Raw genomic sequence first — 26,664 nt, forward strand, 5'->3', positions numbered from 1 at the left:
TCACTTGCACTTGTCACCACACCTCACATTAATAGACCAGTAAACTGTTGGGACGCCTGGGTGGCTCAGTCAGTTAGCGCCCAACTTTGGCTCAGGTCTTGATCTCATGGTTAGTAGATTCGAGCTCCGCATGGGGCTCTGTGCTGACAGCTCGGAGCCTGGAGCCTGCTTCAGATTCTGTGTGTGTGTGTGTGTGTGTGTGTGTGTGTGTGTGTGTGTGTGTGTGTCTGTCCCTCTCCTGCTCATGCTCTGTCCCTCAAAAATAAAGAAACTTAAAAAAAAAAAGTTTAAAAAAATAGACCAGTAAACTGCTATCAAAGATAGAGATAGGATTTTTACAAAGATTACAGTGAAGGCAAAGAAGGGCTTCCTGCCCCTCGCCAAACCGCAATCAGAACAAAATGCTGGAAAGGCCAAGAAGGCTGTGTCGACAGGTGCAAGAACATCTGAATGTCGCCGTCCTCCTATGAGCCCAGTCCCCAAGGCTGATGACAGCCTGGAAGATCTCGCCCAGTGGGAACAAGCTTGACCACTGTGCCTTTGTCAAGTTCCCTGGGGCCACGGGGTTGTTCTCCATGTGCCTCAAGACCAAAGGAGCAGTGCAGGAATCCTGTGACAAGGGCACACGGTGAGCGGGTCTGGTGGAAGGAAGATGATGTGCATTTGACTGGCCCCTGACTACGATACTTCGGGTGTAAATAGAACGAGGATTGTCTAAGCCATATCCACGTGGCTACTTCTAAATATAACCGATTTTTCCCACCATCAAAAAAAAAAAAAAAAAAAAGCAAGAGGCAGGAAGGAAGAGAACAGTTGAGAGGAGAAAAAGAAAATGCTCATAATTGAGGCAAATACTGATTAACACTGATGGAGTTTGATCCTGACCTTAAGCCCTAACAAAAAGGACTGAACTGAAAAGTAAATATCTCTCTTGTTTACTAACTTCAGTTACCTGGAACAACGCCAGGAACCAAGAAGGAAACAAAGGCCTCTGAACAGCGAGAGTAGCTGTCACAAAGTCCAAACACTGAGGTCCCTCCCTGCCTTTTAGTTAGAGAAAACCCATCACAAGCCTTTTCTCAGCACTCATTTCTCTAATTCAGCACACAGAATTTGAACAAACTCTAGCCTCAATTTCCAGCCCACAGCAAAGTTGAAATAGTAAGTTTGGAGGGTATTAGCGAATTCGGAGCTTTCCTGCTAAGTTTGAGAATGCTAGGAACATCGTGATGTCACAGTTTGAAAGCGAGCAAGGGAAATGAACTACAAATTAGAATCAGAAACTCAACTAGTGCTGTGGGACTATTTAATATATTTGCAAACCTTTGTGTTCCTGACTTGTACCTGGGCGTACGATACATGTGATAATTGACTTTTTTTTTAACAATAATTGTCTATCTCAAGGTAAACTTATCATGGTCTAAATTTTCAGCTCTCCTTCTCCCCTCAGCCCTGTCCACCTTTCTTAGAATAGCCTGGAATAGCAGGCACTGGTAAGATTGGCACCCTCACTGATAAAGGTCTTCTCTGAGCTAAAAGATCACAGACATGTGGCTCGCTGTCTCTCCCTGCTCCCTTTGACTCGGGCAGCTGAGGTGGTTAATTAGTCCCGTCTCTTTCCTGTGTGCAGCCAGCTGGAATATTGCAGTTTAGGGAAGGGCACGAGGGGAGTCACGAAGAGGAAGAGACCTCTTAGACCTTTACTCAAGCCGTGTGCTACTGTGCAGTTGGTCCCAGCTCTCTGGATTTGGAGTGTTAATGACCCATATCTAGCTGACAACTGAAGTGTTTCTTTGGGAGGAAGGGTGATTGGTAGGTCAGGCCACTGGCGTTTGATTATCCTGAGTCAGGATGCCCCTTAACACACACCGATCGCTCTTCCAACAGCAGCCACTCTTGGTCTTTCCACCATTGCCTGTCATGTTTAGCCTTCACACACCCGACCCACACAGACATTCGTGCTCTTGCTTATTACGGTTTTTTCCTCACTTCTTGTCAAGGATTACTGAAGGAGAGGAAACTAAGGATAGAACAGTACATTGAAGACATCTTTAAGATACAGGAATCCAATGACTAGGTCTTAATTTTTTAACTGGAATAAGAAATTACCTTATGAGAACTTTGGCCCTTCCTGTGACTGTTTCTCCTGCTTCATCTCCAGATGGCAGTGGCGTGGTACTTCTGTTCAGGTATGCCCTTAATGTTCACAAGATCATTGTAATCCTGTCCCCAGCTCACCTCACTTCTTGGTAGAACACAAGGGCTAAATTCTAGGTTCTTGTCAGGGACCGCATTCGTGAATTCAGTGGCAGTCCAAAACCCAGCTTAGGGAACGAACAAACCAACAAGCAAACCCCAGTATCTGTGGAGAAGTGCTTGAAGCATGTACAGCTAATCCATTCCTTTAGAATGTCAGACGTGGAGCTGCCGGGAGGCATCAGCATGTTTTCATTAGTTCTAGGGTATGTCTCAACCAGTTTGCTTCCAAGAGTAAACCACCGAATTTGCCAGTAATTTCATAAAAATTAATGAGAAATAACCTCAAAATTATCCCTGTGACATTGTCTACACACTTGGAATCCTATGTGCTTCCTTGAGGCAGAAGAGAAAGGAAGAGGAGCTGGAATTAGAGCTCGTATGGAATGACACGCTACACTCCCTGGGCCACTTTCTGGAGAAAATAAGGTGGAAACCCTCTTTTGCCTGCCGTAAGGAGCGGTTAATTGAAAAAGTATGGTAAAGGGAGGAATTACGAAAACTTATATAGATATTTAGCATTTAAATTGAACACATCAGTGTATACCATTGAACAATTTAAGGCCAAGTTTCTCCCCCACCCCACCCCACCCCCCTTCTTAGTTTGGGCCTGTTGATTGGCATTTAGCTTTGTTTATCTTGCACAAATCTCACCCCTAAACTCACACTTGCTGCTATTTCCAGGTTTATTTTATTTTTTTAATTAATGAGGGAGAATTTAAAGATACCCAGGAATGATCTGAGAGCAGCCCCAAGATTTTATTTTAATCTTTGATATTTGTTCTGCCCACACTTAAGTGGGCAGCAATTTCTCTAGCAGCTTTTATCTAGAATTTACAGATTTTTTTGTGTTTTTGTGTGTGTTGTTCTGTTTTGTTTTTTGTTAAACAACAAACTTGAATTCATTGGTTTACGTAACATTTAATTGTATTGGACAAACTTTAAGGCAGCTGCCCGTGATCCCCACTTCTGGTGTTCACACCTTTGTATAATCCCTTCCCCTTGAATGTGGGCGGGACCATTGACTTGTTTCTAACCAACAGAATATGGAAAAGGTGATGGGATTTCACTCCCATGATTACATTATGTTATATAAAACTGCCTTTCTAGCCAACATGCCCTAAAGATTATCCATGCTGGCTTGAATACAGTAAACAGCCATGTTGGAGAAGCCTAACTTGGCAAGGACATGTAAGCAGTCTCTAAGAGTAAGGGTGGCCTCTGCTCGAGAGCAAGTAAGAAACCAGCATCCTCAGTCCTAAAGCTGCAGGCTGGGTTAGCTTGGAAATGGATTTCTCCCCAGTCAGACCCCTAGATGAGACTGCAGCACCTCGATGGGAGCCAGAGGACCCAATGAAGCCCTACTGATGCACAGAAACCGTGAGATGATAAATGTGTGTCGTTACAAGTTGCTAGAGCGTGGTAATTTCTTATTCAGCGATAGAAAGCGAATATACGGACTTCAAGCTGTATTACAAAGCTGTAATCATCAACACAGTATGGTGCTGGCATAAGAACAGACACTCAGGTCGATGGAACAGAATAGAGAACCCAGAAATGGACCCACAAACGTATGGCCAACTAATCTTTGATAAAGCAGGAAAGAATATCCAATGGAATAAAGACAGTCTCTTCAGCAAGTGGTGCTGGAAAAACTGGACAGCGATATGCAGAAAAATAAACCTGGACCACTTTCTTACACCATACACAAAAATAAACCCAAAATGGATGAAAGACCTCAATGTGAGACAGGAAGCCATCAAAATCCTGGAGGAGAAGGCAGGCAAAAACTTCTTTGACCTTGGCCGCAGCAACTTCTTACTCAACATGTCTCCAGAGGCAAGGGAAACAAAAGCAAAAATGAACTATTTGGACCTCATCGAAATAAAGATCTGCACAGCAAAGGAAACAATCAGGAAAACTAAAAGGCAACTGATGGGATGGGAGAAGATAGTTGCAAATGACCTATCAGATAAAGGGTTAGTATCCAAAATCTATAAATAACTTATCAAACTCAACACCCAAAAAACAAATAATCCAGTGAAGAAATGGGCAAAAGACATGAATAGACACTTCTCCAAAGAAGACATCCAGCTGGCTAACTGACACATGAAAAAATGCTCCACATCACTCATCATCAGGGAAATACAAATCAAAACCACAGTGAGATACCACCTCACGCCTGTCAGAATTGCTAACGTTAACAACTCAGGCAATAACAGATGTTGGCGAGGATGCTGAGAGAGAGGATCTTTTTTGCACTGCTGGTGGGAATGCAAACTGGTGCAGCCACTCTGAAAAACAGTATGGAGGTTCCTCAAAAAAACTAAAAATAGAACTACCCTACAACCCAGCAATTGCGCTATGGGGTATTTATCCAAGGGATATAGGTATGCTGTTTCACAGGGGCACATGCACTCCAATGTTTATAGCAGCACTACCAACAATAGCCAAAGTATGGAAAGAGCCCAAATGTCCATCAACAGATGAACGGATAAAGAAGATGTGATAGGGGCGCCTGGGTGGCTCAGTTGGTTAAGCGTCCGACTTCAGCTCAGGTCATGATCTCACAGTTCGTGGGTTCGAGCCCCACATCAGGCTCTGTGCTGACAGCTCAGAGCCTGGAACCTGTTTCATATTCTGTGTCTCCCTCTCTGTCTCTGACCCACCCCTGTTCATGCTCTGTCTCTCTCTGTCTCAAAAATCAATAAACGTTAAAAAAAAATAAAAAAAAGAAGATGTGATATAGATATACAATGGAGTATTACTCAGCAATCAAAAAGAATGAAATCTTGCCATTTGCAACTACGTGGATAGAATTAGAGGGTGTTATGCTAAGCGAAATTAGGTAAGACAAATATCATATGACTTCACTCATATGAGTACTTTAAGACACAGAACAGATGAACATAAGGGAAGGGAAGCAAAAATAATATAAAAACAGAGAGGGGGACAAAAATATAAGAGACTTACATACACAGAACAAACAGAGGGTTACTGGGGGGATTGTGGGAAGGGGATGGGCTAAATGGGTAAGGGGCATTAAGGAACCTACTGAAATCATTGTTGCACTATATGCTAACCAACTTGGATGTACATTTAAAAAATAAATAGAAATTAAGAAAAAAAGAAGAAAACAGATACACTAGTTAAATTATCTATTTACAGTAACATGTATACCCGACAAATATGTTTGGGACCTAGATCACCTCTGGTAAGCATTCTGCTCAACTTAAGGAGTGCAAGGATGCAGGGAGCACCGTGGACTGAGTGTTGAGGGTGCTCGAATGGTGCACGTTAGATTTGCAGAGGGGATGTGGGGGCCAGTTACAGGCTTCTGTACTGCAGTGCTGGTGAGTTGTGCTTTTATAGTCAGATACAACAAGTTAACAGGTGAAGTCTTAATAAGAAAGCAAGACTAAGTAAAGAAAACGGGCAGTTTATTTATATGTAAGCGTAGAGAACAAGATTGGTATTGGGCACTTTCCTGTTGCAAAGACACGATAGTGATAATACTGAAGAATGCAAATGAAACTTACAGTATTGCTGCTCATATTGATAGCCAGTCCAGCTACTTTAAAACCTGTATAGTATAGCAAAACCAAAATAGGGACTATTTGTGTTTATTCTTTATAATACACTCATATGTAAATTTTATCTACTAGTGTGTAAATTTTATCTGCTAATGTGCTGTAGCAAGAGAAAAAAAAAGTTTGAAACCAGAAGTCCACGTTTTCTGAAAATCTAACCCATGGAGTCCTGCACGTGCCGTCAGCCCAGTGAGTCCCTGGGCAAAGGTGACGTGATGATGGGCCCCTTACTTCCTCTTTGGGAAGTACTTCCTCTTTTACTTCTTTGGGGCTCTCAGGGAGGTAAGGGTCTTGTTCAGAGGAGGGGGTCATTAGGTAAGTAGACAGGGGAGACCTAGATGTTGTCAGCAGCTAAAGTAAGAACGCTGTGGGGGCACCTGGGTGGCTCAGTCGGTTAAGCGTCTGACTTCGGCTCAGGTCATGATCTCACGGTTCATGGGTTCGAGCCCCGCATTGGGCTCTGTGCTGACAGCTCAGAGCCTGGAGCCCACTTTGGATTCTGTGTCTTCTTCTCTCTCTGCCCCTCCCCCACTTGTGCTCTGTCTCTCTCTGTCTCCCCCCCCCTAAAAAAAAAGAACCCTGTGTGTGTTCTGAGGGGACTCCTCACCCAGAACACAGGAGATCCCACGGGACTCTACCCCTGCCATCAGTTCTCACAAGTCTGGGCAGGGGCGGCATCTCCTCAGTCCTATGTCTGGTGCCCCCTGGACATGGTTCCCTCTGCTGACCTGAGCACCCCACTCAGACCAACCACTCAGACCACCAATCTCCCTGAGAGCCTCAAGGAGGAAGTGAGGGTATGTGACTTCTGGCCCCCTCTGCCCAGGGCCTCCAGGACTGCTCATGAGAATGACCCATTCTCTGATGGTGCAAAGTAGAAACAAAAAGGTGTTTGATGAACAATCCATGTTCACTACTAACCACAGGCATCTGGTATTGTTGGAAATGCAGGCTCGAAAATTGGCTTGAAAAGACTCAGGAAAACAAACAACCAATTAAAAAGTGGTCAAAAGATCTGAACAGACATCTCATCAAAGAAAACATATAGATGGCAAATAAGCATATGGAAAGATGATCAACGCCGTCTGTTATTAGGAATTGGAAATTTGAACAACAGTGAGATGCCACCACACACCTATTAGAATGTGAAAATACAAAACACTAACAACGCCAAATACTGCTAAGGATGTAGAGTAACGAGAACTCTCATTGCTGGTAGGAATATAAAATGGCATGGCCACTTTGGAAGACAGTCTGGTGGTTTCTTACAGAGCTAAACATACCTACCGTAAAATCCACCAGTCATCCTCCTTGGCATTTACCCAAATGAGTTACAAACTTACATCCACACAAAAACCTGCACAGCTTTATTCGTAATTGTCAAAACTTGGACGCAATCAAGATGTAGGTTAACGGATAAATAAACTGGTACATCCATACAATGAAATATCACTTGGTGCTAAAAATAAATGCTCTATCAAGTCATGGAAGGACACGGAGGAACATTGAATGTATATTAACTAAGTGAAAGAAGTCAATCTGAAAAGGCCACATATTCCATGATTCCAGCCATATGATCTTCTCAAGAGGTAAAACTATGGAAAAAGTACAAAAAGAGTAGTGGTTGTCAGGGATTTATGGGAGGGAAGGGTGAGTAGGTGGAGCGTGGGGGATATCTAGGGCAGTGAAACTAGTCTGTGTGATACTGTAGTGTTGGATACGTGTCATTGTACATTTGTTGAACCCCCTGGAATGTACAACACCGAGAGTGAACCCTAATGTAAACGATGGACTTCCCGTGAATGTGTCAAGAATTTTCGTTATAGCACTGACTGCAGTAGGGAAAATACATCAGTAAGTTAAGCATCCTCAGTAGAACAGTGTATAAACTGTAGTTTCCTCATGTACTGTAATGGAACATGGCAATTAAAGTAAATGGACCAGATCAATACATACCAGGGGTAGAACAAAGAAACATAATGTTGAAGAAAAAATAAGTTTAGAGAGATATATTCAGTATGACTCCACTTATATAAAGTTTAAAACACAAAAAAGTTAATATCGCTATTTATATATGCACTATAGAAAATTAATAAAAGCTTATAGCTTGTTATATACCAGCATTAGGGTAGTGGTTTTACCTAGGATGGGGAGGGAGAAAAAGAGAGAGAGGGATACTCTAGCTATGACTAGAATGATTAATGTCTTCATATTTTATTAAATAATTAAAATTCATAATTTTTCTTAAAATTTTCTTAAAATTTTTCTTAAAAACAAAATCTCATGAAAATATTGCAGAACATTAACATAAGTTGTTTAATCTTGGTAGTGAATACGGAGGTAAGTGCTATATTTGTTTCTGTACTTTTTAACAAATTTGAAATATTTCATAATTCATAAAGTGAATGAAGAGCATTCATTCCAGGCAGAGGGGGGAAGAGCGTGTGCAAAGGCCCTGAGTAGTGAGGGATCTTAGCAAGTTCAACTGAGAAAGATGGCTGGTTGCCTTAAGTGAAGTCCATCTAGGAGACATCCATGTCGATGGTACGTAGTGTCATGAGATAAGCATGGCAAGGTAGGCAAGATACTGATTTTCAAGGCCTGGTAGCCCATGTTGAAGATCTTGTTCTAATGGCATTGGAAAACCAGCAGTGGTGATCAGCAGTGTAGTGCTGCATGGTTAATGGGTTGGAGGATGGGAGGACAGAAAAGAGAATGCAGAATGGATGTATAGAGACCTATGGGATCCAGTGTGACAGTGTTGCCTGTATGGATAGATGGAAGTTGACAGATGTGAGATGAATTTTGGAGGTCTTGGTGGTAGATCTGATGTGCAGACTTCGGGGAGGCATGTAGTTAAGGATGACTCCCAAGTTTCTGTAGATATGGAGGAGAGCTAGGATGAGATTTTAGTGGTAGATAAGCCTTACGTAGGTTTATCATTGGTGTGAAATTTTTTGAGGCATATCAACACATTTTATTCTGTTTTTAACTTGTGTTCAAGTACACCTAAGATTTACCATTTTAATGATTTTTGAACATACAGTTTAGTGGTGTCAAATACATTCATATTATTGTGCACACATCACCACCGGCCATCTCCAGAACTTTTTTCGTCTTCCAAACTGAGAACTCTATACCCATTAGACAGTGAAACTCTTTGCCTCAGTCACTCCAGGCCTTGGCTGACTTCTGTGTCTATTAGTTTGACCTTATTCTACATACCTAACATACACGGGAAATCGTATGGTATTTCTCCTCCTGCAACTGGTTTATTGCATTTAGCCTAATGTCCTCAAGGTTTGTTCATCTTAGTGTATGTCAGAGTGTCTTTCCTTTTTAAGACTGAATGTTATCCCGGGTGCCTGGGTGGCTCAATTGAGTGAGCGTCCGACTCTTGGTTTCGGCTCAGGTCGTGATCTCACAGTTTATGGGATCAAGCCCTGCATCAGGCTCTGTGCTGACAGCGCAGAGCCTGCTTGGGATTCTCCCTCTCCTTCTCTCTTTCTGACCCTCCCTCACTCTGCCCCTCCCTCACTTGTGCATGCTCTCTCTCAAAATTAAAAAAATTGTTTTATTAATTTAAAAAAGACAATATTATTCCATTGTATGTATATACGACATTTTGTTCATTTATTCATCAGTTGAAACTCGGACTGCTTCTTCCTTTTAGCTGTTGTGAACGTAGGTGTACGACAAATGCTTGTTTGAGTCCCTGCTTTTAGGTGTATACACTTTAACCACATCCTTGCCAAGACTTGTTATTTTGTTTTGTTTAATAGTAGCCATCTTGAGTCTGAAGGGTTACCTCATATTGTGGTTTTGATTTGCATTTCCCTAATGATTAATAATGTTGAGCTTCTTTTCACATTCTTTCTGGCCGTTTGTATATCTTCCTTGGAGAAATTTCCCCTCTGAAAGCATTAACCTTAGATCATATGTCATAATATAGACTTTTTTCGAATATTATCAGTTATTGGCCCTTCTCTTTTCCTGAACTAGATGCTTGATTCTGAACTTAACATGTACTCAAAAGACGGCATACAGCAAAAAAATGCCAGATCACACTTTTGAAAAATGGGCCCTATATTGACAAATAAAAGGCATGAATTTTTAACATTCGTGCTTCAAGTGACTTATTTTCAGTATGTTTTGGTTTTATATAATGTGGTAAATAAATTTTTATTGTCCTTTACTATTATACAAGTCTCCTTAAAAATGTTACTGAAAATAGTCGTTTCCTTTTCAGATTTTACTTAGTGTAGGTTTATATCATTTAATCTTTCATAAAGTGCCTGATCAACCAGTAGAGATGACTAAAGTATCGGAACCACCACCCCCTTCCCCTCCCCACCACCCCAGCCTCCAAGGAAGCTTGGTTTTGGATAAAAATCATGTGAGAGATCATTTAGTTTCATTTCCACAGTATTTTTCTTTTATTGCCAGTAATGAAGAGCAGTCAAATAAAAGTGCAAGTTTTATTGTATGTGGTGTATTCACACACGTGTACACACGCAAACAGAACCATCTGAGTTCATCTCATTATAATTGTCCTGGAAATCAAGTCTCAGCAGAGTTAGAGGTCAATCTGAGAAACAAATCTCTTGTTTCTTTCTTAGCTCATTACCAGGATCTTCTAGTGTCTTGTACGAAGATGAATTTCTTCAAGCGAATGGTTTTAACAGAAATATGTCTACCTGTTTTCTTTAACAGTTGTTTCGAGAAGTACGAATAATGAAGATATTAAATCATCCTAACATAGGTATGAAATTCATGTATACAATTAATGATGAAGTATATTCCTTAATTTGAGACTATTTGAAAAGGTAGAATTTTATAGAAATTGAAGGCTGCAAATGGCTGTTTTCTACTGCATTGCTGTCTTAAGCTCTCCATTAAAATAATATATTTGACTTGGAGTTAATGCATATGAATATTTTTTGTATCTCCTTTCTAAATTGCCCTAAATAGAGATTGCTTGCCATTGCAGTATTTATAAGAAATGAATTCCAGATAATTTGATAATATGCATTTAGGTTTGATCATAGGGCAAAATAACTAATTTGAATTTTAAAGAAAATAGGGTTGATTTCAATTTTAGTGAATTTATTCCTATGAGTTCTGGTTTTCCCCTACATTTACAAATACATGTAACATATCAAGTCAATGGATGATAAGAAGGAAAAAGTAATTCTTCTTTTAACCTGCCCATTTTCTAAATACTTGTTGCTTTCACATTTAAAAATATTATATTTACTAGAGATATTAATGTGATTATTTGTGGTATATCATTTCAACTATGTAAGTCTGATAATTTGGTGTTTTTTTAAACCAAAAACTTTTATAATACCACATACTTATAGAATATTTTTGTTTCTGTACCAAAGATTGGTCAACATTTTATGATAGTACAACATATGTGTTGTTATAATACAGTCTCTTTTAAGCTTTAGTTAAAATTTTATCCTGATTTTAAGCTTCTCCTTTTTATTATATTCTTCTCATTAGAAAAAGTAATGGTTTTTAATCCCAGAAACTTAACTCTTTTGACCCAACAGATTTGGTTCCAAATCACTTTGTGGTAAGTGGTTTTCTTCCACAGTAGTAATTACCTTTGAGAGAATTTTTCAGCTTAAAATTGTCATTAATAATTTTTAGTAAATACTCACATTTTCCACTGGCTTAGGATTACCTTAAATTTTCTTAAAGCATATCCCATATATGCTAACAATTACAGTTATATCTCTAATTTTTTTTTCAGTAAAATTGTTTGAAGTTATTGAAACGGAGAAGACCCTCTATTTAGTCATGGAGTATGCGAGTGGGGGTAAGGATGAGAGGGGTGGAAAAGTTATCTTTGATGAGACATACAGAACTATCAACACCCAAAGGTTTATTATAACACTTATGTGTTCACTGTTACTAATGAATCGATAGTTTTATTTAAAATGCTTTTAAGTGGTATATCTTAAGGAAAATTCAGTGTTTGCTCTCAAGACCTATTGATCCTACATTTAAAAGTTGGATTTTTGGCTTACATAAAATTGCCTAAAGACAGTTTTCAAAACCCTAAATTTACATTGTTATGAATGTTTTGATTCTCTTCTCTACATATTACAGTATGTCATAATATTGTGATTAGAAGCACTTGGCTATAAGGAAATTTCAAATTCACAATGTATCTGATAAAGTTTATAGTAAAAGTGTGTTCTGGGCCAAAGGTTGGTCACATATGACAGAGTCTCAATATACATGGATTTTCAAGATAATGCATAAAATGTCTCGATTTAAACAAGTATCGATTTATACATGTTATAAGTTAGAGGACTGAGTTGACAGAGAAATACAGATGCATGTGTCGAATGTAATGGATACTTTGACTACATAGTGTCGAAAATGGGAAGGATTCAAACACTGGTATATAACAAAAGCAGCTTCATCTTCCACACTTTCCCTCAAAGGAGACAGATGTTGGCTCAAAGTTACTGTTGTGACTTTGAAGCACAGAACTTTCTTAGAAACACATTTAAAAATTTCTGAAGCTAAATCATTGAACCAGTAAAACAGAATGCTTGAAGGTGTTAAGCAATTGAAAAAGAGGAGAGCAGCTGAAATTATGTAAACCACTGTGGCTAATTAGCTTTTTTGCTAATCAGTGGGAAAACTTAGGGTTGAATTTAGTGTTGATCCTTTTAGCTAATGTGTAGATTTGTATGTAAGAATAAAGAGGATTTATTCTAGTCTGTTATACCTAAACTATGTATTTTTGTACTGTTTCTTAGATTTCTAAAAATGTTTATTATAAATATTACATCTATTTTAATAGCTTTTTCAGTTTTTAATGCAAACTGAAAGTTTCAGTAGGTTTGGTTTTTTGCAAAGCCTTTTCTCATCCTGAAAGTATTTTAATGTAGGTTTTTTGACTTAACGTGAAAACCTATGTCATTAAGGCTTATTATTATAGGATTTTTTTTAAATATTAATACAGCCATGCAAATTTGTATGAGATGTAGGTCTGTAATAAAATTAGTGAATGTATGGGTACCACATAATGGATTATTTCTCTTTCTATCCTTTAGTTAGATTTTATATAACAATTTGTCAGCGTGGGAACCCTGGGTGTTATTTTTAGTTCACTTAGACTCTTTTTTTTCCCCCCCCCGTTTGGTGATCTAAAGTGTAGAGAAAGGGGCTAGATAAGCTTTGATATGAGAAATTACAGACTGCTAAAAATCGGTGGACACTTCTGTTTTTATGAAGGGGCACCACCACAAGGCTGTGTTAATATTAATATGTATGCTGTTTAACGATAAACGGGAAGTGCGGTCAACTCTGTATTGGCGCTGATGAAGGGGAGCAGTGGCTGGAGGAACAGAGAGCGCGTGGGATCCTCACCGCTCTCCTTCAGTAGCACAGTGAGGAAGGGCCGTGGGGTACAGTGTGCAGAGGTGTTTCCCAGAGTTCAGCCCATACCAGGTGCTCTCTCATTCAGTTCTGGTTTCTAGCGGTAGGTTTTCGCCAAGTCTTGCCCGTTAGTGATCCTCTAACAAAACCGTCATGGTTCCGTGGTGCTAAATCTGGAATCATTTTCTTGCCTTTTTAATCTGTAACTGGCAAGGTAACTTTTATAATCAACACTTAATATTTTTCCTCTGAAATTTCTAGATATTTTAGGATTGAATCTGTCATGAGAAAAAGAGTTGAGTCAGACAGCTGCTTCTTTGTCAGGAGCATTTAGATCAGTTTTGATTGTGGTTCACTAATGGAGCAGAAGATTTTCTGTGATTAGGTAGGCAGGGAACTCCTTTATGATTCTGAACCACAGTTAATCCCAAAGAACCTATTAAAAGTATGTGTTCGGCTGCTCTGGAATGGTGTGTTTTATTTCTTCTTTCGTTCACGCAAACATTATTTATTAGACGTGTGTTATGTACCACATGTTATTCTAGCTGCTGGGAACACATGAGTGAGCAGACACAAAGTCCCTGCCCTCAAGAAGATTACATTCTTTGGGGGAAGCAAATCATAAACAAGTAATATATAATAAGTGAAGGACTAAGTCTTGTAAACATCTGGGCTATGGATGTCCTAGGCAGAACTTAAGAGCAGTCCATATTTTTGAATTCTTGCATATGTCTTTCCCAGCCTAAACTCACATATCTGGAATTAACTACCGTGATGGGTCAACTAGAGCATCCACTCACATCTATTTTCATCATCCCATTCAGTCATCTAAGTATGCCTGGTATCATACGTTATCTGACACTGTAGGTGTATTAGTTTCATCTGACATACATCATTACATATTTGGTTTTTAATGTTTTATTGATATCCTAGGATTGATATTGCATATATATATATATATATATATATATATATATATATATAAACACACACACATACACACACACACATACAATTTACTGTATACTGAGATACAAATGTATAATTTATTGAGTGCTTACTGTATGCCAGTCACTGTGCTAAGCACATGCATTATTTCATTTAATCCTTGTAACAGCCATGTGAGATAGGCAGTAAATAGAAACAGGATCTTAATAAAGTTGAGAAATCTTCCTCGTGTCTCCCAGTAGCTACTTAGGGCTAAACAGGGATTCATAACAAAATTGGTCTGATTCTAAAGCCTGAGTTTTTAACCACTCTGCTATATTTACAGGAACGCCTTAAGCCATCTTAGTTTTAAATAGACATGTATATCTATCTGGTATAAATTATAAGGACATTAAAAATAAATTTCTCCCTTATACTGAGATATTTTGTTTTTAATATTGTAACTAAATAGTAATTTAGGTTTTTTTACAAGTATTAACTAGAGAAAAATGAAAAAAAAACCTTATATACATGTAAAGTAACAGGTCTAATAGGAAATTTCCACAGTTTCTCGTTTGAATTATTTCAACAAGTATGTATTGTCTACCCACTTTGTGTTCTGTCCTGGGGATAGGGCAGATATGATCGTTGAAGTTGGTTCAGAGTAATAGGAGACACACACCGGATGATTTAATTCTGCATAAGTAGTTAAGAACCAAAATAGATGAAATGAGTTTAGTGAGACTAGCATAATCAGAGTATAGGAAGGAAAAGCATGAAATCAGTGGGAATGGAAGCAGTCAGAAGGAATTTGACCAAGACTCCATGACAAGTAGAATTTAAAAGAGAGAGATCCAACATAATATGACTTTTCTTACTTTGTTTGACACGTAGCCCCCAAATACAATGCCAGGTATAATTTTTGATTGCTCATGCTGTGGCTTCCCTTTATTTGAATGCATAATAAAGAGTTGACTGTATTTTTATGTAATACTTGAAATCAGAAAGCAAGTTTTCTCAGTTATGTTTTCATGACTTATTTTTTAAAAGAGTTTTGCTAAATCATAAGCTGCTTACAGACACTCAATTCTGTGTGTAATTTTTCTCTGTTTTTTCTATTCATGTAATAGTTTGTGATTTACGTAAAACTATCAGAAAATTGTGGGTCAAAAGCTGCTCTAAAAACAAGGCAAGAACTTGACATTGCTTGTGCTGTTAATTGGAGATTTGTGTATATTTTATTGCTTTACCTTTCTGATTCAGGTGAAGTATTTGATTACTTAGTTGCCCATGGAAGAATGAAAGAAAAAGAGGCCCGTGCAAAATTTAGGCAGGTATGGAAAGCAGTTTTTAACTTTGTTTTGTTAATGTTTTTAGTGATGTACAACGCACAGTATCACAAACTGGACTTCAGAGTACATGGTATTTTAAAGAAGAAAAGTCCTGCTATCTTACACTTTTTAAAGAATGGGAAACTGAAAAAGAAGTTTGTTCTTCCTGAATTTAAATTTAAAATAGTTGCATATGGTTATTTTTAGATGGTGATAAATAGTGAAATGTCTTATAGGTAAGACAATTCATTGATAGTTCTGGAAATATAGACTAAACTAAGAAAAGAAATATTTAATCCTTTATCCAATAATTATCAAGTATTGTTAGCTTAATGTATGAAGTATATATGCATTGCGCTTAAAGACATTATTCTCTTTTCTTTTGTCATTAAAGATGTCTTGGTATTAGAACTCATGTTTTTGTAGATTTACAAACTGTGGTCAATTTTATTTAGTTAAGTAGGCAAGAAGCCTTACAAATGTGGGAGAAGAATATGGTGAGATGTTTATATTTCCAGTTCAAATTGAATATGACTTTTTATAGAAAATATAAGAGAAAGTAATTTAAGTTCATCTAGGGTATTTACTTCTAATTTTTAGGAATGAAGTGATTAAAAACATACTTTATAAATGATGATGGAAATGACAATTAATGAATTATAAATTGTTCATAAAATTTATGGAAGTAAAATTTCATCAGGCAACTTGCTGTGTCCCAAACTTTACCTTAGTGAATTTAAAATAGTTCCGTGAAAACTAGCTCGGTACTTCTGCACGGATGCCCATTCTCCAGTTAAAAGTTTGGGATCCACTGAATACCTATACAGAGGCCTCCTCTAAGAGATGTTACATGTATGTTAACATATAAACAATTTGAAGAAGTTAAAAGTTCTGGAGGAGAGACAGAGAGAGAGAGAGAGTGAGAGAAACTGTTTCACCTGTTTTTGACATAGTATTCTCCAAATTGATCATGAAGTGAGTTTGTGTTACAAAACTCTGTTGTTGCTATCCCACAGAGTCATTACTTTTTGGAGCATAATATGTGAAATGCTTTATATCAAAGATAGGTATGGCCCTTTTATTCAGGATGGATTCCTACAAACATTCATCCTAAAATGTCTGAAATCTAAAGACAACTGATAATGAGGACGTAACATGAAAGAACTGAACATACCATTCAGGGCTCTCCTGTCCTGGGCCAGAGGCTCACCTTAAGTAAAGCTCTAGTCATCACTTTAAAAGCCATTGTTCTCTCAGTATCAGTCATGAAGTTATAGTTAGTAGCCAATCAGCAAGCAAATTACAGTTGACATTAAATGTTTCCGCTGGGATCTTACTGTATATTTCATAGACGGCTGCTACTCACTCTTGTTCCTTTTAGTCAGCTGGCTGTATTTATTTACTGAAATCATACTGTGTGGACAAAACTGTGTCGGGTAGTTTGTGAAATTAGAGAAGGTGACAGTGCCTGCTATTATAAAGAACTTGCCCGTCTTTACTGATGGGTTGGAACAGGATAGAAGGCTGGAACGTACATAGTGTCATAAAATCCACATAATTACTCATTGGCTCATTTTAAAAATAGAGTCTGAATTATTTTTTGAAATCAGTTTCATATTCTTCATGTTGCTATTTAAAATGTAATGCAATAGGAAATATTTCCTTTATAATTATTTATTATACATATTAAATGTATTTACTATTTATATGTCTTCCTTCAGAATTAAAAAGGTAACTCATGTTCTTTAAAATGAGGGATACGGGGCGCCTGGGTGGCGCAGTCAGTTAAGCGTCCGACTTCAGCCAGGTCACGATCTCGCGGTCCGGGAGTTCGAGCCCCGCGTCAGGCTCTGGGCTGACGGCTCAGAGCCTGGAGCCTGGTTCCGATTCTGTGTCTCCCTCTCTCTCTGCCCCTCCCCCGTTCATGCTCTGTCTCTCTCTGTCCCAAAAATAAATAAACGTTGAAAAAATAAAATAAAATAAATAAATAAATAAATAAATAAATAAATAAAATGAGGGATACACGTACACACAGTTTTGTTGTCATTTTGACAAAAGGTTATATGTTATATTTGTTTTTCAGTTTCCTTTCGAGGTGCGTATTTTTCTTTATAAATTTAGTTAAGACAAAGAATAAATGTACATTTATTTTTATTTGCTCTGTATCATGAAATTACTTTAACAGGTTAGGAATGTACTATATTAGCAAGTATTTACATATCTATGTCCTTGACTCTGCTGTTATTTTCATCCAGAGACAATTTAAGAGAACTTTAGCAGTCATTGACCATACAGTGCTCCTCTATTCCTAAAGTTTTGAGGGCCTACAAGAAAATCATAGTATTGATTCCGCTCTTCCAATAACAGTAACTTAAAACGTGGGAGTTCCTGACTCACTTACAAGTTAATTGCAAAGCAACGCAACATTTGCACCTCATAGCAAAACACTGACATGTCTGGTTTTTAGCGTCAGTTCAGGCCTGATTGTAAATCGTGTTTTCAAGATCCAAAAAAGAACAATCACAAGGAAGTTCCTACATCCTACTTAAGGAGGTACAGAATGTTTTGGGATGGAAGGATCTGGCCATAGAATAATGCAGTAAAATTTAGGCTTGTGAATGGGGGATTCTTGCAGTGAGTCAGACAGAAGGCAGAACTTCTCTTTCATGGCAGAAAGTGTACCTGCTAGGTAAGTTTTGTAATACTATAAGCCACCATATTTAACTGATAGAAGTCAGAGGTCATAGAGTTTGGGGAGAATGAAATGCTTAATACAGAGCATTCTCTTTAATTATCTTTCCATTCTTAAGACTTTAAGGCTCAGGAGATTTTTATTGCAGAAATGCCTTTAGAACTGCTTTCATAGAGATCATTCTGTCTAATGTGAAATGCATGTTTGATAGCCGCATCATTATCTATCACATGCCTTCTTCACTGTTACTAAGACAGAGTGTCTTGAAAACCAGTATTATCAGCAAATTTCTGTCATCCATGATACAAAAATAGCCTTATCATATATTCATTAAGATGTATTAATACTGGGTGCCTGGGAGGCGCCTAGGTGGCTCAGTCGGTTAAAGTCTCCGACTTCAGCTCAGGTCATGGTCTCATGGTTTGTGAGTTCGAGCCCTGCATCAGGCTCTCTGCTATCAGCGCAGAACCTGCTTTGGATCCTCTGTCTCCCCCTCTCTCTCTGCATCTCTCTTTCTCTCAAAAATAAATATTTTCTAAAAGGTGTATCGATATTTACATATAAGTATGTATCTCTTGCCTAATAAACATGTTTTAATGAAAATTGGATATTAGAAATTTAAAGCATATTTAAGAAAATTAATACTTACAACTATTCATTGCAAGATTCTGCTGTATTTTAGGGATTTACACTTCAAATTGATCATACTCATTCACAATTGCTCTGCCTAAAAACATTTAGTGGTTCTGTGGTACCTGTGTAGTTTGGAATTTGGAGGTTTTTACCAACCTGTCAACATTTACTGCCACTATTACCATTTTCCCACCTACTTTCAAATACATTGTGTTGTCTCAACATCAGTACATTTCACCACCTTGCCCCTACCTCCCCGTCACCAAATCTCATCCTGAAATATTTAGTACTGTCATTCAAGGATGGCTTAGATCAAGTATCACCTACTCCGGGCAGCATTTCTAACTGAGATTGTTCTGTATGTAATATGATTCCCCTCACTTCTTTGTACCTCTGCTTCTATGACTCTGCCTTGTATTATGGTTGCTCACAGACATGTAAAATATGTACATATTTTCTCCTAATCAGACTTTCAGCTCCTTAAGGGCAGGGTCCATGTCGTGTTCATTTTGTGTTCCCCTAGCAGCCAGCACATTTTCTTGCACGTAGCAGGTACTCAGTAAACTGTTGAATCAAAAATGAATTTAATCGAATTACATATTGCTCATTGTGTGTTGATTTTGTTTTGAATTCATGTTTCTGTCTGAACCATTTTAATATACATTAGAATAATTTTATAGTACTGAACTATCAATCTCACTTCTACTTTGAACGTTTTTAAACCCATATTTCTATTAGCATGGTCATACTTCACATCATCTTTAGACTTTTAAAAATCTCATTTCTATCTCCACTTGTAAATGCCTTACCAGTATTCAGCATTCATAGCGTGTTTCCATTTAACTGAATCCACAGAAGTGAATGTTCTGTGAATTAAAATGGCCGTCCTGTACATCAGATGGGATTACATGTACAAAACAGTTCTTAACTTGATTACTATCTGATTCTTTGAATGTCTTTATTTTATGGAGTAAAATAACTATAATAGAATTGTTTATAACCTATTTCTCATTTGTATCTTTGGCTCTTACCATTGGGTTCCTCCTTGTTCAGTCTTTGTTCCCAAAGAACCCTATGTAATGGTTAAAAATGATGATTGCATACAATACCTAGTTACAGGGGTAGAATAATCTGCCTGACCGACCTCCTCACAGCTTTAAGATCAAATTTCATTTTTCCCTCTTTTTTTTTTTGATACTTGGGTTTTGTTTTAAGGCCGAACAATTTTCCCATTTCTTTATATTTCTTTATGTATGAATAAGTACAGGACAATGCCAGATACCCCTTTGATTGGCCTCGCTTGAAAAAACATGCCTTGAACACATTTGATAATGATTCCTAAAATAGACTGATTCATGTGTGCCAAAGCTGTTATCCCAACATTAGAATAAGCCATTTGATCAGAACTACAAATTGCACACATTTGATCATGTCAGCAGAGAAATATAACAGCCCACAGAAACCTTCACGGACTCTGACAAAGAAATATTTTAGTGTCTTCTGGTGAGAGAATGCTGCGTGTCTACACAGGAAAAAAGTGACCTTTTCCATTTTAAGTGTAACATCACGTAGTTTTCAGAGCTGAGAGAACAGGGAAATGGTGAAATGTTACTTTGAAATCTAAGTTGGTAATTTATCTTAGTTGGAGGTGATCATTGGAGGAAAATGGCGGTGTTTTTACCATAAAATAATTACACATCTTTTATCCAAATATTTATTTTAGATTGTGTCTGCTGTACAGTATTGCCATCAAAAGTGCATTGTTCACCGTGATCTTAAGGTAAGCCACTGATTTTATGACAAAAAGTCTCAATCGTTAACAGCTGCTTTGTAGTATGAGAGCCATTTTTTTGGTTGCTTAATTGTGCCGGGCTCTGTCCGAGGAAAGTGGTTTTTATTTGCCTCCTAGCAACTTCATGAAGGCAGTATTTCCCCTGAGAAAATGAAGAAAATACGAAGGAGAAGTTATCTGGCGTTAAAGGCTAGAGGATTTGATTCACCATTAGCTGGTTGTAAGAGATCAGTGTGGAGCTTTGTCCCCATCTGAAAATGCCTGAGATCCCATTCCGCCAGAAGAAAGGTGGCGAGCACAGGACCAGGCTTCTGTGACGTGCTGCCGGTGTCCACTCTCCACAGTAAAGCTCGAGGAACGGGAAGTCTTTAAGTGTTTCTGTGAACGTCCAATGCATGTGATGAGCGTAAACTAGCATACTTCAGAATAAAAAGTTGTGACGGTCATGAAAGGTTTGTGTCCGTGAATGTGGGAGCACAGGTATCTCTGCAAGGTACCCTTTCATCTCCTTTGGATACATACCCAGGAGAAGGACTGCTTTCAGTGTTCTGAGGAATCTCTGTCCTCTTTCCCATAATGGCTCCACCAGTTTATGTTCCCACCAACGGTGTGCAGGGGTCCCTTGGCTCCGCATTTTTGCCAACACACCTTATCTTTTATACTTTTGATGATAGCCACCCTAACAGGTGGAAAGTGTTATCTCATTGTGGTTGTGATTCACAGTTCCCTGGAGGTTAGTGATGTTCTGTACCTTTTCATATACCTGTTGCCCATTTGTAGATCGTCTTTGGGAAAATGTCTGTTTAGGGACTTGTGTTCATTTTTTCATTGTGGTGTTTGGTTTTTTGCTACAGAGTTGTATGAGTTCCTTATATATTTTAGATAGTAGTCCTTTATTAGATGTAGGGTTTGCAAATATTTTCTCCCAGTCCATAGGATACCTTTCGTTGATCCTTTCCTTTGCTATGCAGAAGCTTTTCCGTTTGAATGAAGTCTCATTTAGTTCCGCTTTGGCTGCCTGAGCTTTCAGTGTTCTATTCAAAAAGTTAATGATATTGTATTGAGTACTGGGAAATTTGCTAGAGAGTAGATTTCGGATGCTGTCATCACACATACAAAAATGGTAACTAAATGAGGAGGTGCTATGTTAATTAGCTTGGCTGTTGTAATCATTTCACTGCGTATATATATCAAATCATCGTGTTGCACGCCTTAAGTACATACACCATTTTTATTTAAAAATGTAAAATAATTTCAGGAGCGCCTGGTAGCTCAGTCAGTTAAGCGTCCAACTCTTGGTTTCGGCTCAGGTCCTGATCTCACGGTTTCATGGGTTCGATCCCCATATCAGTCTCTGCACTGGCAGCGTGGAGCCTGCTTGGGATTCTCTCTCTCTCTCTCTCTCTCTCTCTCTCTCTCTCTCTGCCCCTTCCCCACTCGTTCTGTCTCTGCCTCTCTCAAATAAATAAAGAGAAATTTAAAAATATAATTTTTAAAAAGAAAGAAATGGTGTGGCCAAACAGGTGTGCTCTTGTCTTTTTTTTTTTTTTTTTTTTTTAATGGGAGTAGAAGGTCCTGGGGCTAAAATATTTGTCTTTTTTTCCCCCTTTTTCTCTCTTCTTCCAAACTGAACTTTAATTGTACCTTACCTAGGAGTCTATTTTTCTTTTTTACATTTTTTTCCCAGGTTGTCTGTCAGCTACTAGCCCTGGTTCATATTATACTTAAAAGTACTGTCTTAAGCAGTTGTCAAGAGTCTAATCCCATATTCTGGCCCCATTTTTCTGAGGTTGCAGATCTTCTGCTCCCAAATTTTCCTTCTCCATTTCCTCCCACAGCTATTTTAGGGAGAAATCACTTCCACAAAGAAAGAGAAAGTAGAGGAGTGTTCCCCTGACTGTATGTTTAATGCCCAGCTTATCTCATTTCTTACATGGAAAGAAATCTGAGAAACTAAAATCATGTGCAGCACCCTGAGTTTCCCTGCAGTGTGGGGGATGGGCTCTCCCTCATGCTCCTGGAGCAGATCTCAGACCCCCTCCAGCTCTGCCCTTCCGACGCAGCCTGTGTACTTTCACATCCATCCAGACATCTTCACGGAGACCCAAAAAGCCCCACTTGCTCACGCATGGCCCCAGAAATTTACAGTGACCAGGCTCTTACATCAGAACATCAGATGGTTTTGTCACACCGGTCTGTAAATGTTAGGTTTTAATAGAAATGTCCCAAGTGTATGTGCTGTTGCAATATTCATGTCATAAGTGACGCCACATTATTGTCGTATTTTTGGGTGCTAAACATACCTCCCTTTTTTAGAATAGCTATCCCAAGCTAGCACACCTTTAAAAGGAAAAAGAAGGAAGGTGAGGGAGGGAAATGCTGCAAGGTGGACAGAGTGCCTGGCTCTCCGGCGAGGCAGACAAGTCTGCCTTTCATTTTAGCCAAATTGTACTCCCTTTGGTGACCTCATAAAACACATCTACAATGTAATAAATAATTTCCTTAGTCTATCAGTTATAAAAGAGTTTGAAATGAGACATGTACCAAAAAAAAGGTTGAAATGTGCCTTTTGTAAACACAAGCAATTCAGCTTGTGTTTACAAAAGGCACATTTCAACCTTTTTTTTTTTTTTTACTGATTCTGTTTTAGGATCTTGGAAAAACAGCATCTGAAAACACGAGGGTGGAAATCACTGCTTTCTACCAAAATATACCTCCAGAAGAGGAGAATCTAGTTTTAGAACAGCAAAAAGAAACTTAAACAAGATCTAGTGGAGGCTGTGTTGTATTGTTTTGTTTTACTAAAAGAACAGAACTTTGTTGAGGAAGCATTCTGTCAGAGAAGATGAAAGGTTTAATTCAATAGCACAGAACCCCCGACTGGCAGTTATTTTAGGTATACTCTTGAGCTTTGCATTAATCAGTGATGATCTATTAAAATAGAGCACTTTTGAGTAAACTTGTTGGTTTGTTTTTTTTTTTTTAATATTTATTTTCTAGAGAGAGACAGAGTGTAAGCAGGGGAGGGGCGGAGGGAGAGGGAGACACAGAATCCGAAGCAAGCTCCAGGCTCCGAGCTGTCAGCACAGAGCCGGGCGCGGGGCTCGAACTCACAAACTGTGAGATCATGACCTGAGCCAAAGGCAGACACTGAACCGACTGAGCCACCCAGGCGCCCCTAACCTTGTTGGTTTAAGCCCAAGAAGGGTTAGTGTTATGTCAACTTACATTTCTTGACATAGGTCATATTAAGGTACGGTTCCAGGATGTTTCTTACAGTGAAGGAAAAAAATGGGTTTAAAGTAACTTGGAAGAAAAAGCGTTCTCAGTAACTTTTCTTAAACAGCTGCAGATACTCCTATAGACGAGAGCTTCACTTATATAGTGTTAACATTCAGTCTTACATGGATGCGATTCTGAACAGTTATGCATTGAAACACCGTGCTGGGCTTCTAAATATGATACTATGCATAAAAATGAGAAAGAAGAAATACATGTTTGAGATCTGAAAGTTATAATGAATATTTTATTTTGTGTAGGCATTTACATTGTCCTTTTTCTTTCTTTTTTTTTTTTTTTTTTTTAAACCTCGCAGGCTGAAAATCTTCTCCTTGATGCTGATATGAATATTAAAATTGCTGACTTTGGTTTCAGTAATGAATTTACAGTCGGGAACAAATTAGACACATTTTGTGGAAGCCCACCCTACGCTGCCCCCGAGCTTTTCCAAGGAAAGAAGTACGACGGGCCCGAAGTGGATGTGTGGAGCCTCGGCGTCATTCTCTATACATTAGTCAGCGGCTCGTTGCCTTTTGATGGCCAGAATTTGAAGGTATCGGTGGAAGTCGGTACTCATGTTTTATCTCAGGCATGATCATTTCAGGAGCCAGTTAGGAGTACTTTCTTTGCCTTCTTAAGGAACTACGGGAGCGAGTCTTACGAGGAAAGTACCGTATTCCCTTCTATATGTCCACCGACTGTGAAAATCTTCTGAAGAAATTATTGGTGCTGAATCCAATAAAGAGAGGCAGCTTAGAAGTAAGTTCTTGTTTGTACTCCGCATTTAAAGTTTCACAATTCAGATATTCCAAGAGCATTCTAAATAATTTTTCCCCTGTGGCTTTTGTTGTGTTTGTTTGTTTGTTTTTGTGTTTTTGTTTTTTGGCGTTTTGTTTCTTAGAAAATGGGCAAATCATGTAAATTCAGGGCTAGGGAAGGTGGCATGATTCTTTCCCTGCTCAGAAGTTGTCATGTTCGGCTTCTTTAAAGACTGTTATTTCTTCTTTGTCCTGCAGTGAAGTATTAAATTAAAACAACATAAAAATAGGAATGAAATGGACTTTTTGTTGGAGAAGGAGGAAAACCTGGCCCATCAGAAATTGCTCCAAAGTGGGAGCCTTGTGTGCAGCAGGAAATACTGGTATTTCAAGGATGAAAGAAAAGATAGTTGAAGTTCTAATCCAGTGAATATTTCATGACCGTATCTGAAATTAGTAGCTGACATTAAAAAATTTTACAGAAGGTCCCTGGGTGGCTCAGTTAGTTGAGCGTCCGACTTCGGCTCAGGTCATGATCTCGCTACTCTGTGGGTTCGAGCCCCAGGTCGGGCTCTGTGCTGACAGCTCAGAGCCTGGAGCCTACTTCAGATTCTGTGTCTCCTTCCCTCTCTGCGCCTTCCCTGCTCGTATTCTCTCTCTCTCTCTCTCTGAAAAATAAATAAATATTAAAAAAACTTAAATTTTTTTAAAGAAAACACTCAATATCAGTACAGAAAATTTACAGTTTAAGTCGAACGTACTGGAAACAGGGATTTCATTTCTTAACACACTGTTGTGTTGCATACATACGTTCCACACGCGAGGTTATTTGTAATAGATGCTATTGCGCGGTTATAAATATACTCAGTACGTTATAGCCACGTAACATCAGAGGTTCACAAAACCAAAATGTCTAACCTTTTTTCCTTCTGACGCTGCCATTAAACCACTTTCTAAGGATTTCGCCCATCTGTTTTGAAGAATGATATTTTAACCTGTGCTAAGACGATTTCAGAGATCCCGCATGTATTATCCACTGGTACTTTCTTGTCTTCATTTATTTGCCTTAATAGATGGGGTAGAGAATTCAGGGAGTTAACCTTACTTGAACTGGACTTTTTAGTGTAGCAGTGGGCCTTTCTGGCCTAGACTTCATGCTGGGTAGGAGACAGCTTTATGGTGAGTCAGAGCCCACTGTGTTACAGAGCTCTCGGGTTACTTTGGGCTTTGTAACTTTATTTCCACAAATATTTTCCACCAAAAGGTACAGTATGTTTTGATGGAAGTTAAAAGATGGTGACTTCCATTGGGAAATTATTTTATAAATGCTTTATACCAGTGAATCAAATATCAGATGTTTTTTACTGACTTGTTTAAACGTGATTCCTTCCTATAATTTTTGTGGGTTTTTTTTTCCTTTGAGGGTAAAAGAGTATGTTATCAGTGTTTTCGTACAGAGGCCTGCCTTCTTTAATATTATTACTTTTCTAAAATTGTTTTTTGGGGCGCCTGGGTGGCTCCATCAGTTAAGCGTCCGACTTCAGCTCAGGTCACGATCTCACAGTATGTGAGTTTGAGCCCCGTGTCAGGCTCTGGGCTGACAGCTCGGAACCTGGAGCCTGCTGCCGATTCTGTGTCTCCCCCTCTCTCTGCCCCTCCCCTGCTCATGCTCTGTCTGTCTCTGTCTCAAAAATAAGTTTAAAAAAAACCATTAAAATTATTTTTAACCATTATTCATAGAAAGTTACGTGAGGGGCGCCTGGGTGGCTCAGTCGGTTAAGCGTCCGACTTCGGCTCAGGTCATGATCTCACAGTCCGTGAGTTCGAGCCCCGCGTCGGGCTCTGTGCTGACAGCTCAGAGCCTGGAGCCTGCTTCGGCTTCTGTGTCTCCCTCTCTCTCTGCCCCTCCCCTATTCATGCTCTGTCTCTCTCTGTCTCAAAAATAAATAAACGTTAAAAAAAAAAATTTAAGAAAGTTACGTGAAATAGTGAAAAAAGTTAA

At 38.7% G+C, this 26,664-nt stretch overlaps 1 protein-coding gene across 4 annotated transcripts in view; it reads left to right on the top strand.

The window, feature by feature from the left end:
- The window catches only part of MARK1 (microtubule affinity regulating kinase 1), a 119,031-nt gene that overhangs the window by 57,927 nt on the left and 34,440 nt on the right, over positions 1-26,664 (top strand). For 3 of the 4 annotated variants that reach the window (XM_023247971.2, XM_023247972.2, XR_006592123.1), the window contains exons 4-9: positions 10,560-10,608; positions 11,608-11,673; positions 15,441-15,511; positions 20,557-20,613; positions 24,221-24,457; positions 24,544-24,663. In XM_023247971.2, the coding sequence (XP_023103739.1) occupies positions 10,560-10,608; positions 11,608-11,673; positions 15,441-15,511; positions 20,557-20,613; positions 24,221-24,457; positions 24,544-24,663 (600 nt within the window). Of the gene's footprint in view, positions 1-10,465; positions 10,609-11,607; positions 11,674-15,440; positions 15,512-20,556; positions 20,614-24,220; positions 24,458-24,543; positions 24,664-26,664 lie in introns of those variants that run through there. The other variant, XM_023247973.2, reaches the window with a different exon arrangement.

The sequence above is a fragment of the Felis catus genome, chromosome F1 (genome assembly GCF_018350175.1).
Source record: "Felis catus isolate Fca126 chromosome F1, F.catus_Fca126_mat1.0, whole genome shotgun sequence".
NCBI lineage: Eukaryota > Metazoa > Chordata > Mammalia > Carnivora > Felidae > Felis > Felis catus.